Raw genomic sequence first — 22,022 nt, 5'->3', positions numbered from 1 at the left:
GTGTGGTTCAGTGGTGTGATGGAGAAATAAGCCTCAAATAATCCTTGGTCTTTGATGTTCAGATGTCCCAAACAGTGCTAGGTGGGAGTCATAAATTGTCCTTGACAAAAAGTATGTCACATCCACTGCACTGTGATGGGTGAACTGACTGAGGAGTTGCTTGAAGGGTTGAAGATGAAAATGTCAAAGCCTGTAGGGAATCATTTCAGGTCTAGCTAGATGCAAACATTTGGAAATGTCTCTTACCACTTTAAATTCAAATATATTGCATGCCTAAGTTTATGGCACTGGATGAGTTCAGTATGCACACTGGCAATGGGGCAAGAACCTTATCATTGGGACAAAACCATCCAGACACAAATGCAGCAAGCCTACACTGCAGATGAACATTGTCTTGCACATTGCAGCTGATGCTGCCTGTGAGATGAAAACAAAAGTGAAAAAGAGGAAATTCTTAAAACCTATTTTTCTCTGTCTGTGTCTTTGAGGCTAGGAGGTGATGAGAAACCAGACTGTTTATTTCTGTATTTCACGGAGGAAGCGTTATGGGGTTGTGAAATTTCCCTCTTTCCTCCTCAGTGATGCAACTTCATGGAAAAAAAAAAAGGAGGAAAAAAAAGGCATATTTTTACATAATTTCATAACCCTAGTTCAGGGCAGTGGCTGAAGTGCAGCATGTGTAAGCCAGCACAGGACCTCTGAGGGGTCTGCTGTGGCCCCGCTGCACAGCTCAGCGTGGCGATGGACCCTGTGCACAAGCAGCTGCCAGCTGATGCGGCTGTCAGTCATCAGAAGCAGCTGTCAGTCATCAGTGGTCAGCGCGCTGAAGCAGCGGTCAGACAGCTGAACGCAGCCCCTGACCGCTCAGGGCGCACGGAGGCGCAGCCAGGACAGGCTGGGCCAGCACAGCCCTGGTTGCATTGCGTTAGCACAGCAGAGCCGGCGGCGGTGACAGCCCTGGGGGCACTACCGGGCGCAGCACCGGCGTACGGCACAGCATTACCTCATGGCAACCATTTTGCTGCCGGTTTTCTATCGTTTTAGGAATTAAACAATTTAGAGCTTGACCAGTTTGAGTTTCCTGCAGCACGTGTGCAGGTGTGGCTGCTGTAAGGGCGGTAGCAGTCGGTCAGAGGGCAGACGCAAGCCGATGGATGCTTTATTCTTCAAAGCCGCTGTCAGAAGCGGGCGGATGCTCCGCGCAGCCCCTCGCCCCCGCAGCCCAACGCTCCGCAGCGGCACCCGGGGCTCGGTGCAACCCGCCCCACCTGTGCGAGGCGGGGGGCAGGCGATGGCGTCCGGCCCCCGTCGCGGTCCTAGCCCCGCCGCCGGGCCTCTCCCCACCGCGGGCGGGGCCGCAGAGTGCTTCCCGCAGCGGGGCGGCCCGCGGCCCCCGCTCCGCCCCACCCCGGCCTGGCCCGGCCCGGCCCGGCCCGGCCCGGCCGGCACTCGGCGCCCGCCATGGCGGGGCTGAGGCTGGGCGACGGGGGCGTGGGGAAGCCGCCGCTGCTGGTGAAAATCGTGATGGCTGGGGAGTCCTGCGTGGGGAAGACCTCCATCGTGCGGAGGTACACGGAGCCCGGCTGGCCGCCCGCCGGGGCTCCCACCTCCTACTTGGCCACGATCGGTGAGTGACCGCGGGCGGCCCCCCGGCAGCTCCCTGCCGGCGCCGTCCCGCACCCCCGGGCTGGCACCCGCCCGTGTGCCCCAGGCGCATGGCCGCCCTGCCGTCCTTCAGCGCCCGCGCCCCGTGTCCCCGCTGCCTGCACGCCGGTGTCTGCCTGCACGCCCCGCGGGCCTGGCCTGGGTCCCAGGGGGCCGGCGTCCGCTCCTCGTCCCTTCCTGCCCGGCTGCGCCTCCCGCCCACAGGCCGCGGCTGCTCGCTCCCAGCACAGCCCTCCCGGCACCGGCGGGTCGGCACTGCCTGCCTCGCAGATGGCAAAGCTCCCTCTGTGCCCAGCCACGTCCAGCAGCTTAAACCATTGCAGAGGTTTGCCAGGGTGTCAGAAAACGTCACCTGGCCCCCAGAACCGCTGTGCTGGCTCTCGCTCTTTTTCTTGTTAGTCTGGGACATTTGGAGCCTAATCTTTCTTTAAACTTATGCAGACAGCTTCTTTCTTACTGTTCCATATTGCCCACGGCTGCAGGTGGAGGCTCTGTTGCTGTACAGCTGTATGTGTGCAGGGAAGATGGTATCTGCCTCAGAGCTGTCAGGGATCAATAAGATGCTCCATTCCTCCAGCTTCCATGCTAGAAAGGGATTTGCCTTTGTGATGATTTTAATGGTATAAAGTCAAGATACCTTGTATCTTGTGCACAACGGAGCCATTGCTATGGTGGAGGCAATCAGCCCTGCCAGACCAAGGCAGTTTAGGGCTGCACCACCAGCTGCTTTCCCCAGCCCCTCTGCAGGCTGGGGGTCATGGGGAGCTCCAGCTGCTGTGGTACACCAGCCCCATACTGCTGTGGGGAACAGCAAGTTGACTGTCCATGTGCTGACAACCAGGTCGTCAGTGTGAAAATGTGTAATGTGGTTTGGTTTGCTATGGAGTTTTTTCCAATTTCTAGTTGGGAATCTTTCACTTTTGAAAGTTTGCATGAGTGTGAGAATGTATTTGTCCATTTAGATTTCTCTTACTTATCTACCTATCTATTTGTATGTTTTTCCATGCTCTTGGAGAGAAAGTATGCACAAGAAATGGTGTGTTCCTGCATTTGAGATATGCATGGGTCTTTTAAACATTTAAGTTGCCTTAAGTGAATGAATAACAAGTATTAACTGTGGCAGCAGCTGGCCCAGGGGACACAATGTATGTGAGACTACTTGACCTGCATACATGAGAATGGGCAAGAAAATAAAAGTAGCTTAAATTCAGCCACTCTTGGAAAGCAACTTCTGAAACTGGTTAGGCCACACCTTGAGTCCTGTGTCCAGTTCTGGGCCCCTCAGTTTAAGAAGGACATCGAAACACTTGAACGTGTCCAGAGAAGGGCAACAAGGCTGGGGAGAGGCCTTGAACACAAGCCCTATGAGGAGAGGCTGAGGGAGCTGGGATTGTTTAGCCTGGAGAAGAGGAGGCTCAGGGGTGACCTCATTGACCTCTACAACTACCTGAGGGGTGGTTGTGGCCGGGAAGGGGTTGGTCTCTTCTCCCAGGCAACCAGCACAAGAACAAGGGGACACAGTCTCAAGCTGCGCCAGGGGAGGTTTAGACTCGAGGTGAGGAGGAAGTTCTTCACCGAGCGAGTCATTCGTCATTGGAATGTGCTGCCCAGGGAGGTGGTGGAGTCACCATCCCTGGAGGTGTTCAAGAGGGGATTGGATGTGGCACTTGGTGCCATGGTCTAGTCATGGGGTCTGTGTTGATAGGTTGGACTCGATGATCCTCGAGGTCCTTTCCAACCTAAGTTACACTGTGATACTGTGATATGACCCAAGAAGGGGGCAACCCAGCTAGCAATACAGTCCTGAAATGGATCCTTGTACCAGGGAACTTGTGACCAGGCTTAGCAAGGACTGCCAAAGAATGGCCATGAAGATAAACTGTTGAGGAATGGCTTGAATTGCAGGGACATGGTTCTATGGAACAGCTGTTTGATCAGAGTGTATCTTGATCAGAGTGTATCAGACTCCATCTTGCTGTTTACTGCTCACAGCTTAGCTGGTATGCTGATGTAGCAAGGTCACCACAGCCCTGTGACTGTGCTTGCAGTTTCTCATAAGATAGCACCATGTGAAATAGTTACTTACAAGATAGTAGTATGTGAAACAAAGTATATGTGTGAAACAAAGAACTACTGAGAAAGGAGGTTGTAGGCCTAACCACAAGTAGGCTGGATATTATGATGCAACCCTGGACTAATAGCTAATAGAATAATGACACCTGTGCATATTTAGCTGCTGAAGATGCTTTATAAGCTGTGCTTTTGAACAATAAAGTTGAAGCCTAATTACCAATCCTATTGATTGTCTGCTCAATGCTTCCACCTGCAACAATAAGCATCAGGACTTGTTGATGTGTTTTACATTGGAGCCTAGATTCCTGGCTGTGGGCTTACTCCTCTGTGGAACACTTTCTTTTAATTCAGTCCATGGCAGAGTCAAAAATTCTTGGGTAGTGGTGATGTTAAATACATCTTTTCCAACTTGTGGGTTGAAATAGTTGAAGGAATACTTAAGATGAAAAGGTTTTGTGGAGCAGATTATCCTGGAGGCAATAACTGCGCACCTGAAGGATGGCCAAGGGCTCAGGTCCAGCCAGCATGGATTTAGGAAAGGCAGGTCATGCCTCTCCAACCTGATCTCCTTCTATGATCAGGTGACTGTCTGGTGGATGTGGGGAGGCCTGTGGATGTGGTCTACCTGGACTTCAGCAAGGCCTTTGACACCGTCCCCCACAGCAAACTGCTGGCTAAGCTGTCAGCTCGTGGCTTGGACCACTACACTATGTGCTGGGTTAGAAACTGGCTGGAGGGCTGAGCCCAGAGAGTGGTAGTGAACGGTGCCACATCCAGCTGGTGACCAGTCACCAGTGGTGTCCCCCAGGGATCAGTGCTGGGCCCTGTCCTCTTCAACATCTTCATTGATGATCTGGATGAGGGGGTCGAGTCAGTTTGCAGATGACACCAAGTTAGGGGCAGATGTTGGTCAGTTAGAGGGTAGAAAGGCTCTGCAGAGGGACCTCGACTGGCTGGACAGATGGGCAGAGTCCTAAGTTATACTGTGATACTGTGAAGTCATGGGCTGAGATTAATCTTGTTAGTTTTATTAGTGTTACTGAAACCTATTTTTGAGAGACTTAATAACTTCTTACAGTTGTTTATCTCAAATGTAAAGGAGTCATCCACATGTGTTGTTGGTTTTTTTTTAACCTGAAGGTGATTTTAAAGTCAGTTCTCAAATGCTGTGCTCCACTCAGTTCCATCTTAGGAGGTCTGCTGGAGCTTACACTTTTAGAATGAATAAGATTGTGAGTGATGGCTTCTGGAAGAGTCATGCTGGAAGTGGAAATTCATTTTCCTTGGACAGCTACAACTCAAAGCATGGCATATAGGTCATGGCCCATGGTGGTGTAAAGGAGGAAGACACAGTGCAGTGCTTTTTTTGTTCATGATGTCTTCTCCCTCTTTGGCACCACCAGAACAAATAACTGTTTTCATCCAGATGCCTGTTCCATGCAAGCTCAGTCAAAAGTTCCTTCTCTGTCCTTCAGCCTGTTGAATGCTTCTCTGATGTCAGTTGATTTTTTTCACCCTACCTATGCAGCTGGAATAGTGATTTGAATAGAGAGAAGATTACCCAGGCTGTAGAGTATCTCAGTTGTCCACATGCCCTGACAAAATCATGTGCCACCATCTTCCTTAGTGGTAAAGGGTAGTAGGCATGGGATTTAAAAGATGGCTCAGCATCTCATTGCTGTGTCATCATGAGTCACAGGTTTGTGTTGCTAGGAGAAAACCCAGTCTCACTGCAACGGGGGAAATCCCAAACACTTTGTTAGAGGCTCTGGTAGCAGTGAACTTTTCTGAGATGCAGTACATTTTCCTTGAAAGCTTTTTATGCAGCACTTAAACCCTCAAGGCTGGGTGCCCTTCCTCCTCTGCAATTACACAGTTTGGGTAAATTATAAGCAGTTCTAGTTTTCTAATTAAACTTCTATGCATCATAAGGCAGTTGCATTGTATTATGAACAGACTATAAAGAATAAATGTTTTTGTTTAAACAATGGCATTGCATATAAAGCCACAGAGGAAGTTTATGAACAAAAGACCCTTCTGTGTACAAGAGATCAGGGTTGTGATCTTGCAGGCTATGAGGCTGTTATTTTGCTGTATATGAGGTGGCTGTGGTCCTGCAGCACACATTCTCTGTGAGAAACATTTCTGCAGAGGTGTGAGGCCAGCCAAATCTATCATAGTATCAGGCAGGGTTGGAAGGGACCACAAGGATCATCTAGTTCCAAGCCCCCTGCCATGGGCAGGGACACCCCACACTAGATCAGGCTGGCCAGAGCCTCGTCCAGCCTGGGCTTAAACACCTCCAGGGACAGGGCTTCAACCACCTCCCTGGACAACCCATTCTAGGGCTTCACCACTCTCATGGCGAAGAACTTCTTCCTGTCGTCCAGCCTGTCTCCCCACCTCCAGCTTCATTCCATTGCCCCTAGTCCTATCACTACCTGAGATCCTAAGAAGTCCCTCCCCAGCCTTCTTGTAGACCCCCTTCAGATACTGGAAGACCACAATGAGGTCACCTTGGAGCCTTCTCTTCTGCAGACTGAACAGCCCCAACTCCTTCAGTCTGTCCTCATAGCAGAGGTGCTCCAGCCCTCTACTCATCCTTGCGGCCCTTCTCTGGACACGTACCAGCACCTCCACATCCCTCTTGTAATAGGGGCTCCAGAACTGGAGGCAGTACTCCAGGTGGGGTCTCACCAGAGCTGAGTAGAGGGAGAGAATCACCTCCCTTGACCTGCTGGTCACACTTGATGCAGCCCAGGATCTCATTGGCTTTGCGGGCTGCAAGTGCACACTGAGAGCTCCTGTTGAGCTTTTCATCCACCAGCAACCCAAGTCCCTCTCCTCAGGGCTGCTTTCCAGCCAGTCACTGCCCAGTCTGGATTTGTGCCTGGGATTGCCTCGACCTAGCTGCAGGACCCTGCACTTGGTCATGTTGAACTTGATGAGGTTGGCTTGTGCCCATCTGTGCCATCCTGCCATAGTTCAGACTGGTGCAACTCCCTCTTTAGGATTAAGAGACAACTGATACTTTTATTTTGTCCTTTTTTCCCCTCAAAAAGAAATTTTTTGTTTTGAAAGCCTACATTTAAGGGGGGAAAAAAAGGAAAAAGATTTATTAAGAGTGAAGTTGCAAACTCAAGTGATTTATGCATTTGTTTCTAATGTGCAATGAATAAGAGAACCAGCTGTGGAGTCTGTGTAGATTCCCTGATACTCATTTTAGAAGGAAATAGAGTTAATCAATAAAAATCAACCACAGTGAAGGTAAACCTGGCCTGTGTTAACAAGACTACTAGTAATCCACATCTTAGTTTTGTATTTCATTTCAGTTTTTGCAAGGCTGGATGTTTTTTTGGTCACCCTGATTTTCCTAACAAACCAGCTCATCCCATGACTTGGTTTTCTTACCAAAGCTGCAGTGATCACTGACTCCTCAGATACCACTCTGCTTCAGATAGTCCTTGGCACGTACAGGAAGAGTCTGATTCGAGTAATGCACCAACATCTAATAAGGGTTAAGTATGGGTAGGAGTAACAAGGTGGAAACTCAACCCTTTAGAATAAACCAAACCAGGTTGGAAGAGACCTTCAAGATCATCGTGTCCAACCCATCAACCAATCCAACCCACCCAAACAGCTAACCCATGGCACCAAGCACCCCATCAAGTCTCCTTCTGAACACCTTCAATGACGGTGACTCCACCACCTCCTTGGGCAGCCCATTCCAATGGGCAATCACTCTTTCTGTATAGAACTTCTTCCTAACATCCAACCTGAACCTCCCCTGGCACAGCCTGACCCACAGCATCTCACTGGGCACTTGCTCAGCTTGAGCACAGGAGTTGATACCAGCTGCTTCCCTGTTTCCAGAGGTGAGGATGCTGTATGACTGTGAGTGGTCTAGGTAGAATCTGTACTTGGTGTCTCGGTCCGGAGAGGGAAAGAGACTCAGCACCACCCTCCATCCATGCTATCACTGTTGCATCCTCAAACATGCATTTTTCTTTGGATAAACTTACTTTTCTGAGCCTTTCATACCAGGATTGGGGTGAATTTGCCACTCCAACTTGAGGGAGGTGGTGGAGTCGTTGTCACTGGAGGTGTTTAGGAAGAGACCAGATGGGGTGCTCGGTGCCATGGTTTAGTTGATTAGACAGTGTTGGATGATAGGTTGGACTGGATGATCTCAAAGGTCACTTCCAACCTGGTTAATTCTACTCTCCTCTACTCTCCTCTCCTCTACTCTCCTCTCCTCTACTCTCCTCTCCTCTACTCTCCTCTCCTCTACTCTCCTCTCCTCTACTCTCCTCTCCTCTCTTCTCCTCTCCTCTCTTCTCCTCTACTCTCTTCTCCTCTACTCTCTTCTCCTCTACTCTCTTCTCCTCTACTCTCTTCTCCTCTACTCTCTTCTCCTCTACTCTCTTCTCCTCTACTCTTCTACTCTGTATTCTACTCTACTCTGTATTCTACTCTACTCTATATTCTACTCTATTCTAGTGAAAACTGTGTTGTAACTTTCTAAGCCAGCTGCGAAAGACCTCATTGAAGAGGACTTTTGCAGATGGCCAAAGACTGTTCAAAACACACTGAGGGAATTCACAGCTGAATTTCCCCATGGTTGACTACTTCAGTGCTTTTTAGACCTAATTACATTTCAGGTGCCTCAGTCCTAGTGTGGGCATATTTATCATTTGGACCATAAAGTTGAAAAAAAATTAATCTCAAGGTTATAAAACTTGGAAATACCAACTAGGATTTGAACTTGAACCCAGCCTACCCCTTCTTGGGTTGTATTTGACAGCTCAAAAGAAGCCAGGTACAAGCTGTTGCATTCAAATAACATTTATCTCAAGAGCAGTAATCAATGCTGGCTTTGTGATGTTGATCATGTTGTATAATACATGGGCCTAAAATCATCTGAAATCTGTGAGCTGTCTTTGGCATTGCATTTCTCATTTTTCTTTCCTGTCTTTCCAACTTGCTAAGTTTGCTGGAAATTTCATATAAAGACATGAACAATTCATGCATGCAGAACATATTGACTTCTGGTTTTCACTAACATTCATTGACCTTTTAGGTCAATAAATTTTGAAGTTGACTTAAGAAGTCAATAAGCCTTATTTTAATTTAGATGAAGTTTTGGTCTGATTCAGCACTCTGCTTCCCTTTTTATAAATAAGAATATATATTCCAAAAAAGCTCATAGCAATTTATTATTAAAATTGATGCCAGCTCAGAACTGCTTCCTCTAGGTCTGGGAATCCCTGCTGCCTGGACTGTAATTCTTCCTGCTCCGTTCCCAGCCCGGCGTTTGAAAGTGACATTCCAGCCTCCCTCCGTCCCTCTCAACAGCTCCCACATCAATTGTAGAAAGTGATACAGATAATTAAACAGAGCCATGTGAATTTCAGGAGCAAGTGTTTTCCATCACGTTGGAATTTCACCTTACATGAGCAAATTTGGCTTAAATTACATTTCCACCTGACGTTATTAATTCCATCGAGGAAGCTTTGGGTGATATTAATTACCGAGCCCAATTATATTATTTCATCTTGCCATTGGAGCTTCAACAAAAACTCATCAAGAGAAAGACATGATTGTCATAATAATTTTTCAAGTCCACCTCAACTCTTTTGCCACATGCAAACCAAAAATGTTAGTGGCATTGGGAGTGTTGATTGTGTACTTGTCCAAGTTTGGTGCACAGCAAAAGGAGGGGAACAGTTCCTCTACATTTTAGGTTTACTGCCATGGATGTTTTCCTTGGATGAAGTAATGTGGCAGACAAGTTCTTATTTCAGTGCAGTGGTATCAGTGTAAGATTTGTGTGCATTTTCAATGTTTAGTTCTTTCAGGTGACATTGATACTAGTGAAGAAATCACCCTGAAGTCATGTTAGGTAGGCATCTTTTGACCTTAAGGAATTGTAAATGTGGATTTATGGGTTGCTGGAGCTCCAACGTTAGTATTAGCAGCTACTCACTGACAGATTCTATCTTAGACTGAGAGAGAGGAGAGGTGAGGGGAGGGGAGGGGGGAAGGGAAGGGAAGGGAAGGGAAGGGAAGGGAAGGGAAGGGAAGGGAAGGGAAGAGAAGAGAAGAGAAGAGAAGAGAAGAGAAGAGCCAGCTATTGCAATGGCACCTGCAGTTCACTTCATGTAACTGACAGAAACACTCTTCAATGGTTTATCAGTGGTGGGGGAAAGGAAACAAGCAGAGAAATTGTCAAACAGTATTTCAAATTTCAGCAATCAAGTAACTGGGGGGAAAATGGTTAACTGAGGAGGCACTTGGTGCCATGGTTTAGTTGATTAGATGGTGTTGGGTGATAGGTTGGACTTGATGATCTCAAAGGTCTTTTCCAACCTGGTTAATTCCCTCTTCCCTCTCCTCTTCCCTCTCCTCTTCCCTCTCCTCTTCCCTCTCCTCTTCCCTCTCCTCTTCCCTCTCCTCTTCCCTCTCCTCTTCCCTCTCCTCTTCCCTCTCCTCTTCCCTCTCCTCTTCCCTCTCCTCTTCCCTCTCCTCTTCCCTCTCCTCTTCCCTCTCCTCTTCCCTCTCCTCTTCCCTCTCCTCTTCCCTCTCCTCTTCCCTCTCCTCTTCCCTCTCCTCTTCCCTCTCCTCTTCCCTCTCCTCTTCCCTCTCCTCTTCCCTCTCCTCTTCCCTCTCCTCTTCCCTCTCCTCTTCCCTCTCCTCTTCCCTCTCCTCTTCCCTCTCCTCTTCCCTCTCCTCTTCCCTCTCCTCTTCCCTCTCCTCTTCCCTCTCCTCTTCCCTCTCCTCTTCCCTCTCCTCTTCCCTCTCCTCTTCCCTCTCCTCTTCCCTCTCCTCTTCCCTCTCCTCTTCCCTCTCCTCTTCCCTCTCCTCTTCCCTCTCCTCTTCCCTCTCCTCTTCCCTCTCCTCTTCCCTCTCCTCTTCCCTCTCCTCTTCCCTCTCCTCTTCCCTCTCCTCTTCCCTCTCCTCTTCCCTCTCCTCTTCCCTCTCCTCTTCCCTCTCCTCTTCCCTCTCCTCTTCCCTCTCCTCTTCCCTCTCCTCTTCCCTCTCCTCTTCCCTCTCCTCTTCCCTCTCCTCTTCCCTCTCCTCTTCCCTCTCCTCTTCCCTCTCCTCTTCCCTCTCCTCTTCCCTCTCCTCTTCCCTCTCCTCTTCCCTCTCCTCTTCCCTCTCCTCTTCCCTCTCCTCTTCCCTCTCCTCTTCCCTCTCCTCTTCCCTCTCCTCTTCCCTCTCCTCTTCCCTCTCCTCTTCCCTCTCCTCTTCCCTCTCCTCTTCCCTCTCCTCTTCCCTCTCCTCTTCCCTCTCCTCTTCCCTCTCCTCTTCCCTCTCCTCTTCCCTCTCCTCTTCCCTCTCCTCTTCCCTCTCCTCTTCCCTCTCCTCTTCCCTCTCCTCTTCCTCTTCCCATAGAATCTGCCAGTGAGTAGCTGCTAATACTAACATTGGAGCTTCAACAACCCATAAATCCACATTTGGAGTACTAATTTGACAATATATTAGAAGAACACTATGGAGGAAGGTATCTTTGAGGAAGGATCTGTTGTGTATGTAGAGGTGACATCCTGCAATGGTTTCAAGAGCTAATGTTTGATTGTTTTTGTCACTCTGGATCTGGGATGCACAGTGGTTAAGGCTGTGGAGAGAGAGTCCTCTTCATTTTCAATGAAATCCAATGTGTGTTTCCCCTTTGCATTCAATTAGTACAGCTAATTTTTGTTCCTGTTCATGTAATCCCAGATATTTTTTTCCCTAGGGATTTGGAAGGACTGAAAAGTGGTGTTGCACATGCAACAGCTCTGTAAGCATTCCTGCCTGTCCATTCATAGCTGTCACACTGTTGAGATAGAACTGGAAACAACAGGAATCACCAATGTATTTTCCAAGTATTATTGTGCACAGGGCATGAAACTGCTGCCATGCCACTTGCCTGTTTGTGGAAACACCTACATGTAGTTTCAGGGTATCTGCACCTCAGTGTTGACCTGCTCCCCACCATTGCTTTGTGTCATACTGCTGTAATGTCTTGGCACCGTGGAGCGTTATCCTTGCACGACTTCCATCTGAACGTCTGTGGTTGGCTTGTTATCCTTTGTTTGATAGAGTTCCTTCTCACTTTCTGCTCAGAATTGCATGGTAACAAGAGATAAGAAACAATCTTCACAGGGAATCCACGTTATCACGAGAAAGGCTAACAGATTCTCTCCTTTCTTCTAGGCATCGATTTTAAAGTGAAGGCAATAACATTTAATGGTACAAGAGTGAAACTTCAAATATGGTAAGTTTTAATTTATATCACAAATGAGAGCCAACTAAAGTACATCAGAGCATGAAGAATCTCATCTGCTTTTAATTGTCTGTCTTCCTAAAGTGCAGATTTTCCTACTAGGTCATTTTAGAAATTTGAGTTTTGGCCTAGGGGAGCATATTTTTTTGCAGCAACTGATGTAAGTTAAAAAGAAGGTTGCTGCTAGGTTGTTGTATCAGTAGAACTTGCAGAGTACAAACAGCACAGATCTGTGATCCGTGCTAAGTAGATTTAATTGTGCAGGAACACCGAGGAAAGTGACAAAGCATCCCTGTGCTTTCTGGCTTTCTCCCCAAACCTACCTTCCATCTAAACTGGTTTGCTCTTTGTGTCACACTTTGCACAGGGATGTCATCTGACTGCTGCAGTGCTTGAACTCACCTGAATTGTACTGCTTTTAATCACAGAATGGCTTAGGTTGGAAGGGACCCTAGAGATCATCTACTTCAACCTCTCAGCTAGCCTCTAAGCTAGATTCAGCTGCTCACAGCCTCATCCAACCTGGGCTTGAACATCCCCAGGAAGGAAGCATCCACAACTACCCTGGGCAGCCTATTCCAGAGTCTCACCACCCATGTACTGAAGAACTTCTTCCTAAAATCCAGTCTAACCCTACTGTTCCTCAGCTTAAAACCATTCCCCCTTGTCCTACTGCCAGACACTGTTATGAAAAGTCCCTCTTCAGCCTTCCTGTAGGATGCCTTCAGGTATTGAAAGGCAGCTACAAATAAGCCTCCCCAGAGTCTTCTCTTCTCTAGCTTGAACAACCCTAGGTCCCTCAGTCAGTCCTCAGAGCAGAGGTGTTCTAGCCCTTGGATTATCTATGTGGCCCTCCTCTGGATTCCCTCCAGCAGCTCTGTTTCTAAAGAAGCAGTGGTGGGCTTGAAGTTGCACTCCAAGTTCGGAACAGTTCCAGTGTGTTTCTTTCACTGCTGTATCTGTCACCCAGATTTCCTCTCCTCTTTCTACTCCCTGTGTATTTTCTTTTCTTTTGAATGCTACACCATTCTAAATCTGGACAATACTCCTTAAAATAAAAGGGTGTTTTCTTTTCTTTGCCTGTCTGTGATTTCTTCCCCTTTCTTTCAGGGACACTGCTGGTCAGGAACGATTCCATACGCTGAGCACCAGCTATTTTCGTGGTGCACAAGGCTTTGTCCTTGTGTATGACATCACAAATCTGGCCAGTTTTCAAAGTATAACCACCTGGATGAAAGACATCTATGAGGTAAATCTCTCTAAAAGTGGTTGGTCTCTTACTGAAGGTAGTTAACAAGTTATTGCTGTTAATATGTCAGGTGACTGCATGAGATTTATTCTTGTTCCACGAGCTGTATGCTTTTAACCAGAATTTCCTGCCTATAACTCAGCATGCTGTATGTTAGTGGGATTGCTGTTAGCTGAAACTGGAAAACAGTGTAGATTACCCAGGACAAGCCCATGGTGCTGCAGGAGTTTTTTCAGAAGTAGTTCTAGAACACAGGGGGTCCCTGGGGTGCCTACCACAGGTGAATCCCTGTGAGCTCACACCAGGATTTTAACTGGCTTCCACATCAAAATTCCATATCACAGCCAGTGATTGCCCTTTCCTCATTTCTTTACTTTTAGTGTAGTTACCTCATCCCAAGAAGCAAAAGAAACAACTCAATTAAAGGCTGGATATTCCCTTTGAGGGAGGGTTTCAAGAGGGAGGGATGGGGGGAGGAGAAGGAGAATCCCTTTGTGGTGGCAGTGAGCTGTCGGTCAGCTCAGCGGCTTGTGATGGTGCAGCCAGAAACATGTGCTTTCATGTGACATAGGAAGTGATTCAGCAACCTGTGGCTGCCAGGCAGGGAGTGTGTTCCCACCTCCCTTCCTGCTCCTGAATGTTGGTTCCTACTCTGCTGCTGCTTCTAGAACTTTTCAGAGCTCTCTGAGGTGCACTCTTCTTTCTAACATGGGAGAAAACTAACCCAGCAAATCCAGTTGGATGTTTTCTGCTCCATCAGTGAGTTCAAGAGGTTCATAGAAGACTCTGACAGTGAAGCAGACACAGAGTAAAACACCCAGGAGTAGGAAGGCCAGAAGAACTGTGAGTACTGGAGGGAGGAGCCATGGAGGGAGGAAGGGACAGGCCCTTAGACATCTGGTCATACAGCTGCCTGTAACCCTGCACCTGATTCTCAATTGCTAAGGTCTCTCTTGATGTGTTCCCTCTTAAGCAGTGGAAGTTTTAGAGTAGAACAGTATGGCAGTAGGTTTATTGTTATCTGAAACTGCTGATGTGGATGATCCATAGATATCCCTTTATAGATATGTGTGTACTCATACATCTGTCTGTTTGTGTGAATTCATACATAAAATGCTGATCTGTCTTCACAGTATCACAGTATAACTTAGGTTGGAAAGGACCTTGAGGATCATCGAGTCCAACCTATCAACACAGACCCCATGACTAGACCATGGCACCAAGTGCCACATCCAATCTCCTCTTGAACACCTCCAGGGATGGTGACTTCACCACCTCCCTGGGCAGCACATTCCAATGACAAATGACTTGCTCGGTGAAGAACTTTCTCCTCACCTTGAGTCTAAACCTCCCCTGGTACAGCTTGAGACTGTGTCCCCTTGTTCTGGTGCTGCTTGCCTGGGAGAAGAGACCAACCCCCTTCTGGCTACAACCACCTTTCAGGTAGTTGTAGAGGGCAATGAGGTCACCCCTGAGCCTCCTCTTCTCCAGGCTAAACAACCCCAGCTCCCTCAGCCTCTCCTCATAGGGCTGTGCTCAAGGCCTCTCCCCAGCCTTGTTGCCCTTCTCTGGACACGTTCAAGTCTCTCAATGTCCTTCTTAAATTGAGGGGCCCAGAACTGGACACAGTACTCAAGGTGTGGCCTAACTAGTGCAGAGTCCAGGGGCACAATGACCTCCCTGCTCCTGCTGGCCACACTATTCCTAATGCAGGCCAGGATGCCATTGGCCCTCCTGGCCACCTGGGCACACTGCTGGCTCATATTCAGGCGGCTGTCGATCAGTACCCCCAGGTCCCTCTCTGTTTGGGAGCTCTCCAGCCACTCTGACCCCAATGCCCCAGTGTCATCCCACTGCCTCCAAAGGGACCATTTTTCCTGTCATCCTGAATCAGGTCAGCAGGATGGTTGATTCAGTGGGCTGTAATGCACAACCATGGACACAAAGAAATGATCAGGACTGTATGGTGGAGGGAGGCTGCAGGGAAGGATGGGAGTAGCTCTTGAAGGACCTGTACAGGCTCAGATCTCTTCCAGTCAATCAGCAACTGACACCTGCACCAGCCTGCTTCCTGCTCATGACACTTCAACGCTTGAGCATACTCAAATTATTAATATTTAGATTGTTTAGTCTTAACCCCTGAAGGGATTTTGTAATTCAAAATCTAAAAAATGGAGACCCCCCTCAATTTAAAACAATTTCTGGGAATGTAAATGGCATGATTGATTGTACCAGTCTGAGGATTAGCAATTAGTGAGTGTTGCAATAGAGCTAGATAATAGTAAAAAATTTAATTTAGTCCTAGTGGGATATCAATTTCTGAAGTGTCTTGCTGAAAATATATGGGGCCATTCATTGCAGAAGAAATGTTTTTAAGCAGTAACTGTTAAAACACAGGGCATTTCATGAAAATTAATTACTTGGTGGAGGTTGAGGACATTCCCTGCATTTACTGTGGTCTGTGAATGCAAACCAGTATTTAATTCCCCACACATGCCCAGTATCAAAGTGGCTGTTCCTACAACAGCCTTTGAATATGTAAGTGTAGAAAGATCATAGTATCATTCAGGGTTGGAAGGGACCACAAGGATCATCTAGTTCCAAGCCCCCTGCCATGGGCAGGGACACCCCACACTAGATCAGCCTGGCCAGAGCCTCATCCAGCCTGGGCTTAAACACCTCCAGGGATGGGGCCTCGACCACCTCCCTGGACAACCCATTCCAGGGTTTCACCACTCTCATGGTGAAGAACCTCCTCCTCACATCTAGCCTGAATCTCCCCACCTCCAGCTTCATTCCATTCTCCCTAGTCCTATCACTACCTGAGATCCTGATGAAATACAGTTTGAAAAGGGAAGCAGAGAGAGGTTCCATTAAACACCAGGCTAACAGGCAATGCAAAGCTTCCACCTGGACCAGACAAAGGACTATACCATAGAATCATAGAATCAATAAGGTTGGAAAAGACTTCAGAGATCATCGAGTCCAACCTATCACCCAAGACCTCATGACCGCTAAACCATGGCACCAAGTGCCACGTCCAATCCCCTCTTGAACACCTCCAGGGATGGTGATTCCACCACCTCCCCGGGCAGCACATTCCAATGGCCAATTTCTCTCACTGTGAAGAACTTTCTCCCCACCTCAAGCCTAAACTTCCCCTGGTGCAGCTTGAGACTGTGTCCTCTTGTTCTGGTGCTGGTTGCCTGGGAGAAGAGACCAGCCCTTTCCTGGCTACAGCCTCCCTTCAGGTAGTTGTAGACAGCAATAAGGTCTCCCCTGAGCCTCCTCTTCTCCAGGCTAAACAATCCCAGCTCCCTCAGCCTCTCCTAGGGCTTGTGCTTGAGGCCTCTCCCTAGCCTTGTTGCTCTTCTCTGGACATGTTCAAGAGGCTCAAATGTCCTTCTTAAACTGAGGGGCCCAGAACTGGACACAGGACTCAAGGTGTGGCCTAACCAGTGCTGAGTACAGGGCACAATGACTTCCCTGCTCCTGCTGGCCACACTATTCCTGATTCAGGCCAGGATGCCATTGGCCTTCTTGGCCACCTGGGCACACTGCTGGCTCCTGTTCAGCTGCTGTCAACCAGTACCCACAGCTCCCTTTCCTCCTGGCTGCTCTCAGCCACTCTGACCCCAGCCTGTAGCTCTGCATGGGGTTGTTGTGACCAAAGTGCAGCACTCGGCACTTGGACTTGTTGAATGTCATCCTGTTGGACTCTGCCCATGTGTCCAGCCTGTCAAGGTCCCTCTGGAGAGCCCTTCTACCCTCTAACTGATCAACACCTGCTCCCAACTTGGTGCCATCTGCAAATTTATTGATGATGGACTCAAGTCAGTTCTTGCACTTGCATTTTTTTTCAATTCTCTGTACATAAGGTTTTAAACAAAGTTTTCAAACACCTTTGTGAGTGTGCTAAGCCATTTTTACCACAGTTGAAAATGACAATCTAAGCAATTTAGCACTCCTAAAAACTCCATTGATTTTACAAAAGCAAGCCAGTCAGGGCTATTACAAGCAGATTACCAATAATGTGCTCATTGTATTTCAATTATTTTAAGTATACAGCAACTTTCCTATTAAAAATGAATTATTGTTCAAGGAAGTTCAAGACATAAATCTGCTGCCCTGTCTGTATTGTTGTGAAATTAGCTTTTGTTACTGGAGGACACTAAGTAACGTGACTGCACTTTAAAAAGCCTGCTAGAAAAATATACTCACAGATTAATTAATATCTTAGGACATTATTGGCAAATCCTGTACAGGTATATTGGATTGGTAATGCACTCATTAGGAGCATGATAATTGCAGGGAAATTACCTTAGAGCCTGAAGCCATTCTTTATTCACAGGATTGTCCAGCTTAAGGTGTTGCTCTTATCTGCTGGTGTGGTTTTTAGCTGTTGTGTGTGGCTGTTCTGAAAGGCTGAGTCTGTTTGGCCTTTAAAAATTGAACACAGGTAATGGTGTGCCAAATCCATCTGCAGAATCCAGTGCTTTTCAGGATGTTTTGAACAGGATTGCAGCTAACACATGGGCAAAAATTTCCTCACAGTAGCGTGCTCAGGTGCTCAAACAGCTGCCCAGAGAGGCTCTGGAGATGCTTAAACCCCAGTTCAACAGGGTCTTGAGCTACCTGACCTGACTTTAAAGTTGGTCCTTCTGTGAGCAGAGCATTAGATCAGATGACTTGCAGAGATCCTTGCCAGCTTAAACAATTCTGTGACTCACACATGGCATCTGGGTCTCCAAGAACTCTTGACATCGATTGTAGACCCTAGATTTCTTTTTAACTACAGCAGACTGGTTTTCATTGTGCTGGAGTGGCATAAAGATCATTCCCTAATGATTATCTGCTAGAAATTCTCTGCTAGCACAGAATTTTCTGCATGGGGAAGACAGATTAATTTTCTCATGCAGTAGTAGCAAGCCTTGGGGACATAATTTAGTGTTCTTGGACTATATCAGCTTTCTCTTTATGCTGTGTGAAAGAAGTGAGTCCTCAACCAGGCTGTGGCTGTGTTGGGTTACTGCTGTTTTTTTATAGTGCCCTCTTCTGGGTACGTGCCTTAGATGCATCTGAGAGTTGGGAACATGGGCTGGTGATCAGTGTTTCTGCATCATATTTAACTAAAAGCATCACAGCAAAATGGTTATCAAAGTTACCTTTGTTTCAGACTGGTCTGATTTGTCTTTATCTGAGTGCTAAAGCTTGGTGCCAGAGGCATCAAACTGTTCTGCTTCCTGATGGGTTTGTTGTTATGACTCTGATTAGAACTGAAAAGTCTTGTTCTTGTCACTCTGCTAAATTGGTTTATCTTTAGTCCTAGATGAGTTTGAGGATGAATTGGTTTATATCTAGCCAAGTCTAAGTGTGCTAATAGGCAAGTTCTGTCATTTGGGCAATTCTGCTGAAGTGCTGGCAACGAGGCATTTGTAACTGAGGTTATCCTGTGTCAGGAGAATAGACACAGAGAGATGTGTGTGTGGGAATTATAACGTGCACACTGCCCATGTGGACGTGGTGAGAGTGTCTTCCTACCAAATTATTCATTGTTAATGCAAAGAATCAGCTTCTGGTGTCATTGTCTGGGGAGTAGGAGGAAGAAACTTCCTACCTTCATGTCCTTGCTCAGCACTGCTGCGTGACCATGCATACTTCTGTCTCCTTTTCAGACCTCAAAAATTACATTAATGCTACATTTCTTCCTCAAACACAAACAGTTAAGCATTGCCCTTAGTACATTTATCAGATCCGGGTTCTTTTACTGTTTCAACCTGCAAGCAAACTTCTCTTTCCTTTTCAACCCTGGAAGTGTTCAAAGCCAGCTTGGAAGGAGCCTTGAGCAACCTGATCTAGTAGGAGGTCTCCCTGCCCATGACAGGCTGTTGGGACTAGATGATCTTTAAGGTCTCTTCCAACCCGAGCCATTCTAGGATTCAAACTGTAAACAGTTGTGCAACCCTGCACAGCCATGCCCTGGGAATGTGGTGGAGGTGCAAGGTGGTGAGTTCATGTCCATGGCTGGGCAGCTGCAGGGAGTCCGGATGAGCTCTGGCTCATCACAGCCAGTTTGCTGCAGGACAGGTGGAGGCCCTCTTAGGGTCTGTGCTCACCATTTAAAAGTGAAGAGATACTTTCTTCCAATAACCTGTAAATGCAGATGGAATGTAGTTGTCTTTCATTAAAGGTGTCTGTGCTACTTCTGACACAGCTCTTCTGTGAAATAGCTTTCCCAGTAAAATGGGAACAAGTGCAGGAGAAGACCCCTAACACTGGGAGTGGGGGGATGAGGGGGGACCTGCATACAAAAGGGATGAGCCAGAGACTTCCCTTTAGCATTTTTGGTTTCTGTTAACAGCCACATAGTCAAGCAGTGAGTTGAGTGCTTACCTGGTTGGTGAAGCACAGGCTGGGTGAAAGCTGAGTGAAGGGTGTGAATGGATGGCTTCTGTCAGAGCAGGCTGCTAAAGCCTGGTGCAAGAGTCCAGAGACTGGTTGCTGCTATGTTTGTATGTATGAAGGTGTTCCCTTCTTCCACCACTGGTCACAGCAGCCTGGCTTCTGCCACCACTAACTCCAGCTGCTGGAGAACCCAAGGCAAATAAAAGTCTTTTTGCCAAAAATCTGATGACTCCAAGCTCTGCTAAATGCTTCAGAAAACTAAGTCAGTCTCAATGAATCTCTTGGCTCCAATTTTTGAGACAAACCTAGTGCTGATATTTCCTCTTTAGGCATGGTTTACAAGCAGGCTAGACTTTCTCTTATTTCAGGTTAGTTTTATTTCCTCTTTCAGTGAAATGTGAGCTTTGAAATGTTAAAGCCAGAGGAGAGTGAACCAAAACTCTGGATGGGTTTTGGAGATACCAAAGCAGCTTTAAATTTTCTTTCTTAAAAGCATAATGTCTTTCTGCCTTGATGAAATTGGTGACATTTGTAATAGTATTTTTCCATCAGATAGGCTAAAAATGTTTCCTGACTCTTATTGGCTTAGTCAGTGCCAACTTGTGTAATAGCATTTTAACAACTGTAAAATAAGAATCCTCTTTTTAGCCATAGATTTTTGCATTTGGAAAGCTTATTCCTGAGCTATAAATAAAAGAGGATGAAAATACACAGTGAGTTTTGGGAAGCACTTGAAGAGCTACATTTTTTTGGTCAATCCAAATCAGTGTACCTCTGCAGTTTTTGTGCCAGCTGAGCACATGGGCAGGCTTCTTGCTTGCTCAGATTGACTTCTTTTTAAGACTTCTTTTACATAATCAGGTTTCAGAATTTAAAATGGATGTCATTTGGTGTGGAGTCTTTAATTTTCTAAAAGCAGGAAGCTGCAAGGACATTGAGACTCTTGGATGTGTCCAGAGAAGGGGAGCGAGGCTGGGGAGAGGCCTCAAGCACAGCCCTCTGAGGAGAGGCTGAGGGAGCTGGGGTTGTTTAGCCTGGAGAAGAGGAGGTTCAGGGGAGACCTTATTGCTTCTCCCAGGCAACCAGCACCAGAACAAGAGGACACAGTCTCAAGCTGCTCCAGGGCAAGTTTAGGCTTGAGGTGAGGAGAAAGTTCTTCACAGAGAGAGAAACTGGCCATTGAAATGTGCTGCCCAGGGAGGTGGTGGAGTCACTATCCCTGGAGGTGTTCAAGAGGGGATTGGATGTGGCACTTGGTGCCATGGTTTAATCATGAGGTCTGTGGTGACAGGTTGGACTTGATGATCTTTGAGATCTCTTCCAACCTTGGTGATTCTGTGATCTTTAAATAAAGCTTGCAGTGCTTTGGTGATGGGGTGCTTTAGCCTGGGGAAGAAGAGGCTGAGGGGAGACCTCATTGCTCTCTGCAACTCCCTGAAAGGAGATGGCAGTGAGGTGTGGGTTGGTCTCTTCTCCCTAGTACCAGGTGATAGGATGAGGGGAAATGGCCTCAAATTGTGCCAGGGGAGATTTAGGTTGTCTTTACTGCAAGCATGGTCAGCCATTGGAACAGGCTGTGGAGGGAGGTGGTGGAGTCACCATCCCCAGAGCTGTTCAAGAAACGTGTGCATGTGGCAGCTGGGGCCATGGTGGTGTTAGGTCGATGGCTGGACTCGATCTTAGTGATCTTTTCCAAGCTAAGCCATTCTGTGATTCTAAGGATGCAGTCAAAGTGAGAATATGTTATCACACTATATTAATGTGAAAATAATAGTTATTTGCTGAAATAAATACCTAGTGGTCTGGTAATCCTAACCTCCTTTAAGTGTTGTCACTGTTTGAAGCTGTTTAGGAGGAACACTCCTACTGCAAAAACTGAGGCTGTTTGCACAGCAGTCCACTGACAGGCTGAGTTTCAAGGTTTCCCACAGAAAGTGTGCTAGCTTTTCCCCTTGACCTTTTATTTCAGAGGAAAGTCAAATACCACTTTTAGAACCATCAGCTACACATAGGCTGAAAAAGTTGGCTATGTGATGAGATTAAATTGTCTGTTTACCCTATTTTAGGGACTGATGTATGTAATTTTATGTAGGAGAACCATTGACCTTAATGAGTAAAGCTTCAGTGCATTCTGAAACAGCCAACATTTTGGTCTATTAATCCAGGTTAGATTGATTCATTATTTTAGGCCTGTACTTTGTACTCTTATGATGAACTTACTTCATTTTAATACTGCATTATCTTGAACATCAGCTGTGGGTATAAAATGAGATTAGCTGACTCTAAAAATGAGAGTGGATTAAAAAAAAATAATAAATGAAATCCTGTTCCTTAATAATAAATTGTGCCTACTGCTGTGCT

At 47.1% G+C, this 22,022-nt stretch overlaps 1 protein-coding gene across 1 annotated transcript in view; it reads left to right on the top strand.

Moving 5' to 3' along the window:
* Positions 1–1,424: 1,424 nt before the first annotated feature.
* The window catches only part of LOC137451346 (ras-related protein Rab-10-like), a 40,702-nt gene continuing 20,104 nt past the window's right edge, over positions 1,425–22,022 (top strand). The window contains exons 1-3 of the mRNA XM_068158762.1: positions 1,425–1,627; positions 11,938–11,998; positions 13,118–13,256. Of these exons, the coding sequence (XP_068014863.1) occupies positions 1,462–1,627; positions 11,938–11,998; positions 13,118–13,256 (366 nt within the window). The 5' untranslated portion in view covers positions 1,425–1,461. The remainder of the gene's footprint in view (positions 1,628–11,937; positions 11,999–13,117; positions 13,257–22,022) is intronic.

This window comes from Melanerpes formicivorus, unplaced genomic scaffold (genome assembly GCF_026170545.1).
Source record: "Melanerpes formicivorus ecotype bairdi unplaced genomic scaffold, bMelFor1.0.p_v2 SCAF_42, whole genome shotgun sequence".
Taxonomy (NCBI): Eukaryota; Metazoa; Chordata; class Aves; order Piciformes; family Picidae; genus Melanerpes; species Melanerpes formicivorus.
This window is presented reverse-complemented; position numbering and strand designations above follow the sequence as displayed.